Genomic DNA, 7,943 nt, shown 5'->3' on the forward strand with positions numbered 1-7,943 from the left:
TAAGGAGCTTTCACCAGCTCCCACCTCTCATGTGCTCATAGGTATTTCCAATGTGGCACTGGCTCTTGAACTCTCTCCACTAAAGAGCCTAAGGAAGACTTCCTCCTTCAGCATTTCTTAAATGTGCAGGACCCCTCAGGCTGAAGGTGGCACCTTCATTCTTTCAGATACTTATTGAGGGCTTATTCTGTATCAGGCACAGTACTAAGCCCTGACTGAAGGCATCTGTGCCTTTCATGCTCCTCTGTCACCTCTAGCCAGCATGAGGGAAATCTCAGAGCTTTCTAATAAAAGAAAGACAAAACCAAGAAAATACTTATGAAGAACAAACATATTTATCAAAAACCTTAAAAGCTCAAGGGGCCATCTTATTTGTCACAAAAATAGACCTGCCTTGAAGCCATTGTAGAAGTTAATTAAAAACAACCCGGCCCATGGAAAGCTTTGACTGAAAATGTCTTTAAGGTTGTCCTGAAAAACATCAAATGCAGCAAAAATACTCTTTCTCTTGCTCACCACTCGCACTCTTACGCGCACTCTCTGTTTTATTGCTCACTTCTCACAGGATGGATTTCTTTAGCAATATAATTGGGAATCAAAGCACAAAATGAAAGGTCATTCTGACAACTGTCCTGAGATTTTAAAAATTCATCTTCAAAAGACCAGCAAAAAACATCTTTTCCTACCTCTATTCCCAGATTTAAAAAGACAGAGATAAACAGAGACACATAATCTCTTCCTGGAACCTACCACACAGAATAGACCAAACTCTTACTTACATGTACTGTAGCATGTCACTCCTTAATCAGAAGAAATGCACTTTTCAGGTTTAGGCCAAAGCCCTAAAATAACACCCTAGTTCTTAAAAAATGTGAGCAACAGTGAACCAACCTAACCTAAATCCAGTATCATAGGAAATGGCCCAAATATTTAGAAACTATGGTAGTAAAACAGATTAAAAAGGGAATTCTCTGGTCTACGGAAGTGTTTCTCAACCTTCCTAATGCTGTAGCCCTTTAATATAGTTCCTGTGGGTCATGACCCACAGGTTGAGAACTGCTGGTCTACGCAATCACTCTGTAGTTTCATATTCTTAATTTTTCTACCTAAAAATAGGTTAAAGTTTGCCACTTTGCTCTTATATAGCACCATATATAGATATGCTCATATATAGATATATGACACCCTGAACTTAACTGAAGAAAAGTGAATGTATATAAACAGAATAATGTAAGAGATAATGAAGTCACCACTTGATTATGCTCATGCTACTACACTACGTTGAAATTTTACTTCTTTGGCTCAGCGCCTGTGGCTCAATCGGCTAAGGCGCCAGCCACATACACCTAAGGTGGCGGGTTCGAATCCCCAGCCCGGGCCGCCAAACAACAATGATGGCTGCAACCAAAAAATGGCCAGGCGTTGTGGCGGGCGCCTGTAGTCCCAGCTACTTGGGAGGCTGAGGCAGGAGACTCGCTTGAGCCCAGGAGTTGGAGGTTGCTATGAGTGTGATGCCATGGCACTCTACCCAGGGGGATAGCTTGAGGCTCCGTCTCAAAAAAAAAAGAAATTTTACTTCTTTAACACAGAAGTTAGTGGCATCTTCCAATGATTTTCCTTTCTTCTTGCCAATGAGGGGGTTAACTATGTTAAAAATAGGAAGGACACATTAGAACAGACTCGACTGCTGAAGTAGCCCAAGAACCCTCTAATAACAAAAACCGCAGAATCACCTCTGTCGTCAGGTTTAGTTGGCATCTGTTAGTGCTCACCAACATGTGACAAAAGGTTGAGTGCTTTATAACATCCATGATTGAGAGCACAGACACATCTTATATGACAAATGAAGTTATTCAAATTCATATTACTATTCAAGCCCACAGAGGATAACTGAGATCAGTGAGATTTGTGAGTTTGGGTTTTCCATAATGAGGACAAGTGGCTTCTCTGTAGGACCAGATCAAAACTCTGAGGAGCCTGCTTGACTACTGTACCTGTGCTGTCCTGGAGTCAGTCACTTCCTTGTATAGGCTGATGTCCAAGTAATAGCCAGACTCGTTTGTCAGGAAGAGGCGGATGGGAATTGCTTTTCCAGTTGGTGTCAGGCGAATGTTGATTTTCAGTTCTGCCTGGAGGACCCGTAATTTCCACAGCCGACTTCCATAGCGCATTACCATGCTCCGCACAGATTCCTCTATCTGCCACAGACACATCACCAAGCACAAAACTTAAATACCTTGTAACTAAGGCCTATTTTGGATCTGCCCATCTTTGAGAAAAGATTCTTTTAAAAGATGCTGATTTATGGAGACATACACTACATACATATATTCCTTACAAAAAGGGGTCAGACGTTCCCAAACATACTCTTAGAACAAGTTGGGGACAATTTCATGTTGGCCTGGCATTTGAGTGGTCTTCTCTGGCTCACAACATTCAAATCTGTACAACTCCTCCCCCTCTCTCAATTACATTCATATCCTACATCAAAGATCTACAATATCTAAAATTACAAGCCAAGGGATTTCAGAGAAAGCCCAAAATAAGAATAAAATCTCCAGTTAAATAGCTATTAAGTAGCATTTATATGCATGGTAACTATGTTTCATTGCATTTACAGGCCCTTAAATCAACATAGTAATTACCACCATGAGCTTTTTTCCATACAATTTTATTAAACTTTATAATATATGTCTCTTGGTAAATTGCACAAATTAAAGAAAGGCAATTTGTAGGTGGTACTAGAACAGGGGTCCTCAAACTTTTTAAGCAGGGGGCCAGTTCACTGTCCCTCAGACTGTTGGAGGGCCGGACTGCGGGCTCCAGGACAAATCGGCTGCTAAGCAGGATAGGCAGCGGCGGCAAACACACCTGGCAGGCCAGATAATTGTCCTAGGTGGGCTGCATGTGGCCTGCGGGCCTTAGTTTGAGGACGGCTATGCTAGAATGTTCTCTCTAAAAAGAACCCTGAAGCTTGGTTACTGCTAAGTCCATCTTTGATTCAAGGAGATGGGGCAGATGTTCCCTAGTTTTTCTAAGCTTCATACCAAGGCAGCTTTTTAGGGTTAGGAGAGTTATTTTCATTAAATGGCCTTAGATGGGATTTCTTATTATTGACATGCTAAAGCAAAACTTTTTTTTCCAATATGGCTATAGGCAGGTAGAACACATTATTCAAAATTTAGGCTTTCTTAAATGAAGCATCTTTCTAAAATGCTTTCTCAACTTCTTAGAAAATCTCAAAAAAAATCCATATTATCCTTCTCTTCTGATTCTCAGTGTACATGCTGCCCTTGCAGTTTGTTGCTAAGCCAGAGAATTTTAAGTTAGACTGGATTTTAAGGAGTTAATTCCTCTATTCTCATACTTGCTTGCTAGCCAAGAGATATTTATACATTCTTTTCCTGAAAGAACAAAAGCCTATAATCTCTATGTATAGAAAATTAATAGCCATCAACAACTAGAAAAACAGAGCCAGGGCATATAGGATGCTTTAGAGTGGAAGCAGAGAGGCTGATCTCAAAAACTCACTGAAAAAAAGGTAAGCCAAATCTTAAAACAAACAAACAAACAAACAAACAAACAAACAAAACGAACAGTTTTATTTATTTATTGCAGTTTTATTTATTTATTTATTTTTTGGCCAGGGCTGGGTTTGAACCCGCCACCTCCAGTATATAGGGCCAGAGCCCTACTCCTTTGAGCCACAGGTGCTGCCCCTAGTTTTATTTTTTATTTATTTATTTATTTTTTATTCTGTGTCAGTTTTTATTGGATGATTTTACTCTTCATAGGGAGTTGCATTATCCTGCTTCTTGGCATGCCTGGCACTTTTTTACTCCTTCCATGGTATGACAGAAGGAGTTAGCAGGAACAAAACCAGAGAACAGGTATTGTAAATTTTATCTTGTCAATATTGGGTATTCTGTATCCAAGAAACCAATTTTAGAGTGTAGGCCATATTTTAAGTCTCTCAGCTTCATCAGTCTCAGAATGCTTAAGAAAAGGTTTTGTTGCCGGTTTTTGTTTTTGAGACAGGGTCTCACTCTGTTGCAAAGATTGTGCAGTAGCCTCATCATAGTTCACTGCAACTTTAAACTAGTGGATTCAAGCAATCCTCCTGCCTCAGCCTCCTGAGAAGCTGGGACTATAAATGTAAACCAAAATGCCCAGCTAATTTTTTTATTTTTTGTAGATATGGGGATCTCATTCTTACTGGTCTTGAGCTCCTGATCTCAAGAAATCCTCCTTCATAGACCTCCCAAAGTGCTAAGAATACATGTGTGAGCCACCATGCATGTACCTGGTCCTTAGAAGTTTTGCTTAAACTAGATGAAGAAATTTTAAACTTAATGGGTAGTACAGTCCTTGGCTTTCTTGACAGACAAAAGTAACACAACATTAAGTTAGAATCTTAAGGCTCGGCGCCTGTGGCTCAAGCGGCTAAGGCGCCAGCCACATGCACCTAAGGTGGCGGGTTCGAATTCCCAGCCCGGGCCTGCCAAACAACAATGATGGCTGCAACCAAAAAAAAAATGGCTAGGCATTGTGGTGGGCGCCTGTAGTCCCAGCTAATTGGGAGGCTGAGGCAGGAGACTCGCTTGAGCCCAGGAGTTGGAAGTTGCTGTGAGTGTGATGCCATGGCACTCTACCCAGGGGGATAGCTTGAGGCTCCGTCTCAAAAAAAAAAAGTTAGAATCTTAAAGGAAAGAAGTAGAACACTATTTTTCAGCTTAGATACTAAGTTTAAAAAGCAAAAGTCCATGGCTGCTACTGGTCTTGAAAAACAGATCAGTAGTAGTGGTTCTATCTAAATTCCAGGGTATGACAGAAGGAGTTAGCAGGAACAGAAACAGAGAACAATCTGTCTTTATTACACCTGGGATAAAAGGTCAAGTGCAAAATCATCTTGTTTTCCTTCCTTAACTAACATAGAATGCATTAGAATAGAGCAGGTCCTCAAACTTTTTAAACAGGGAGCCAGTTCCTCAAACTTTTTAAACAGAGGGCCGATTCACTGTCCCTCAGACCGCTGGAGGGCCGGACTACGGGCCCGGGATGAGTCCGCTGCTAAGCAGGACAGGCAGTGGTGGCAAAAACACCTGGCCGGACCGATAAATTTCCTAGGTGGGCTGCATGTGGCCTGCGGGCCATAGTTTGAGGACGCCTGGAATAGAGCCTCAGAAAAGAAAATATACATAATACTTGCAAAATTCCTTATCAGTCAAATTTTCTCCTCATGGAAAAACACTAAATAAAAACGTTGAGAAGCAAGGCGGTGCCTGTGGCTCAAGGAGTAGGGTGCCAGCCCCATATACCGGAAGTGGTAGGTTCAAACCCAGCCCCAGCCAAAAACTGAAAAAAAAACTTTGAGAAGTTGCATTATCTCATTAAGGCCACCAGGTAAGTAACACTTAGTACATAGAAATGGTAAGTTAGCGAAAATGCTAAATAATAGCAAAATTCATTATTCCAGAGAGAATAATATAAAACAGGATCATTATCATGGCAAATATAAATGACCAGCAAGCTAATACCATACCACCTTCTGTTTTTAATGGCTCTATCAAATTTTTGACACCATTCTAGAAACTCAGTCTTAGAAAGATTCTGTAAACTTTAAAGATTAAAGGATCAACCAATGGGACAAGAGGACCTGTTTCCAAGTCCAAGTGAGGTAAGTATGAATGAATCTCTTTGCTCATGCTTACTAGTGCTGGGGGAGAAGCTAAGGAGAAATGTACCTTTGATGGGTCCATGATGACTGTGGGCACAAAGTTGAGGAAGATGTGGTTACAGTCAGTGCGGACATTTGTATTGTTAAAAGCAACTTCCAACTCATCCATGGCTTCGAGGAGCAGTCGCTCTCCTTCATTTTGTAGATATTCAAAAGAAGCTTCCTATGCAGGAAAAAAATCAGCAAAATTAGTGTGTTTTAAAAGAGGCAGTAAAGAAATGGCTACTACAATTACTTAAGCAGCAGTATGGCTGAATCATCAGGTACCTGGTGAAGACACTGTTTACCTTTCTCCCAAGAGTCAGTCCAGTGACCACAGGCAGCAGGGGCAGGGAAGGGTCAGATAAAGAGTCCCTGTCAGCCCCTTCTCCTGCCTCTTAGTATATCATTTTCTTCTAAGAAGTAGAAATGTTGGGCATCCCCAGAGCTATAACTCCAGTAGGATTATAATTCCCATATGCCAAATGGAGCTATTTAGAAAGGAAGAGCTGAAGAAAGGTTATAGCTGTGGGATGCACTAATAACTAACACATCAGGAAGTATCTTGCTATATACAGACACTACTCATACCTCAAGATAGGATTACCATGGGATTACCTCTTTCCTAACTTTTCTCCTTATCCTCTGTCATCACCTAACTCTCTCTGTGATTTTTCTAATAGTATGTTTTACCTTTTCTCAAGTGGATGTTATTATGCTTCCATTATCAAGGATAATCAAATTACAGGGGAGAAAGTCTATATTACATGAAATATTTACTTTTGTGAGAGATTTCTGTTGGTTATAGGATAGTTAAGATGAAAGAGAACAAGAACCTTGATTCAAAAAATGAAAACTCAATTTTGAACCATCTGTCCTTCCATCAAGGATAACGTCCCTTGAAAGTATAGCACCAGTGGCACCTGTAGCTCAGTGGGTAGGGTGCTGGCCATATACACCAAGGCTGGTGGGTTCCAACTCAGCCTGGGCCAGCTAAAACAACAATAACAACTCCAACAAAAAATAGCCGGGCATTGTAGTCCCAGCTACTTGGGAGGCTGAGGCAAGAGAATCACTTGAGCCCAAGAGTTTAAGGTTGCTGTGAGCTATGATGCCACAGCTCTCTATCCAGCACAACACTTGAGACTCTGTCTCCAAAAAAAAAAAAGAAAAGAAAGTAAGAAAGTACAGCACCCACCTTGGTGACCAGATCAGAATGTCTGATGATTGCACGAACAAAGAATCTGTAGTCTGTCACTTCTGTGCCCACTTCTACTTTGGCAGCCCCAAGATACAGGTGCATTTTGTGATTAGCACATGGAATGGCAGTGAGGTCAAAATTTCTCATGCGGTTCAGCTCCAACTGGAAAGCCAGAGCAGGTTCCAGGTGACGATAGATACGATCTTCCTCAAACTGAGCACAAGAATCAAAGAAAAAACAACTCACAAGAGGCAGTTACAAAATTATATTATGAATATGTATGTAAAAGAGAGGCCTGAAGATAGAAACACAGCCTGTGAGGTGCTCATGAATAACACCAGGGAGCTACGTACAAGGATAATGCTATGGCTTACATAAGACTGGGCACCAAAGCACCTATTTACTCCCCAAACTTTCACCATTTATACTTTTATAAGTGGTGATGATCTGTATTAAAACAAAAGAAGCAAACAAAAAAAAGTCAATTCCCTTAAATTCTTACAGCAGTTAATGAAAGAAATCAACATGGTCTGAAATTGAACTCTTCAAAACAAAAGAACAAATGTACAGTAAAAAGAGTGGAGTATAAATGAACTGTCTGCAGGGAAAAGAATAATCCTACTAAGTATAGTAGTCCTTTAATTTCACATCGTTTAGGATCACTCTAAAAGTCAGAGATAATTTTAAAAGTTGCTGCCTTCTTTGGGTAGCACAATACATTTGATTGCTTCCTAAACCAAACTCTTTCAAAGGTGAATCAGCTTTAATTCTCAAACACATGTAAGACAAAGGGAAGCACAACTTAACCACAGAAAGAAGAATGGCAAAGATAAACCATACTTGAGCTTTTAAAAAATAAAAATCATAGACAAAAATTAATAAATAAAAATAGGGGGCTTGGCGCCTATAGCTCAACCGGCTAAGGCGCCAGCCATGTATACCTAAGGTGGCGGGTTCGAATCCCCAGCCCGGACCCGCCAAACAACAATGATGGCTGCAACCAAAAAATAGCCGGGCGTTGTGGCG

General features: G+C 40.8%; 1 protein-coding gene across 2 annotated transcripts in view; it reads right to left on the reverse strand.

The window, feature by feature from the left end:
• The window catches only part of ACACA (acetyl-CoA carboxylase alpha), a 271,062-nt gene that overhangs the window by 96,293 nt on the left and 166,826 nt on the right, over positions 1 to 7,943 (reverse strand). For both annotated transcript variants that reach the window (XM_003795612.3, XM_023516625.1), the window contains 3 exons: positions 6,915 to 7,130; positions 5,745 to 5,900; positions 1,995 to 2,198 (listed from right to left, as the gene is read on the reverse strand). In XM_003795612.3, coding sequence (XP_003795660.1) covers positions 1,995 to 2,198; positions 5,745 to 5,900; positions 6,915 to 7,130 — 576 coding nt within the window. The remainder of the gene's footprint in view (positions 1 to 1,994; positions 2,199 to 5,744; positions 5,901 to 6,914; positions 7,131 to 7,943) is intronic.

Source organism: Otolemur garnettii, unplaced genomic scaffold, assembly GCF_000181295.1.
Source record: "Otolemur garnettii isolate 467f Iridium unplaced genomic scaffold, OtoGar3 scaffold00094, whole genome shotgun sequence".
Taxonomy (NCBI): domain Eukaryota; kingdom Metazoa; phylum Chordata; class Mammalia; order Primates; family Galagidae; genus Otolemur; species Otolemur garnettii.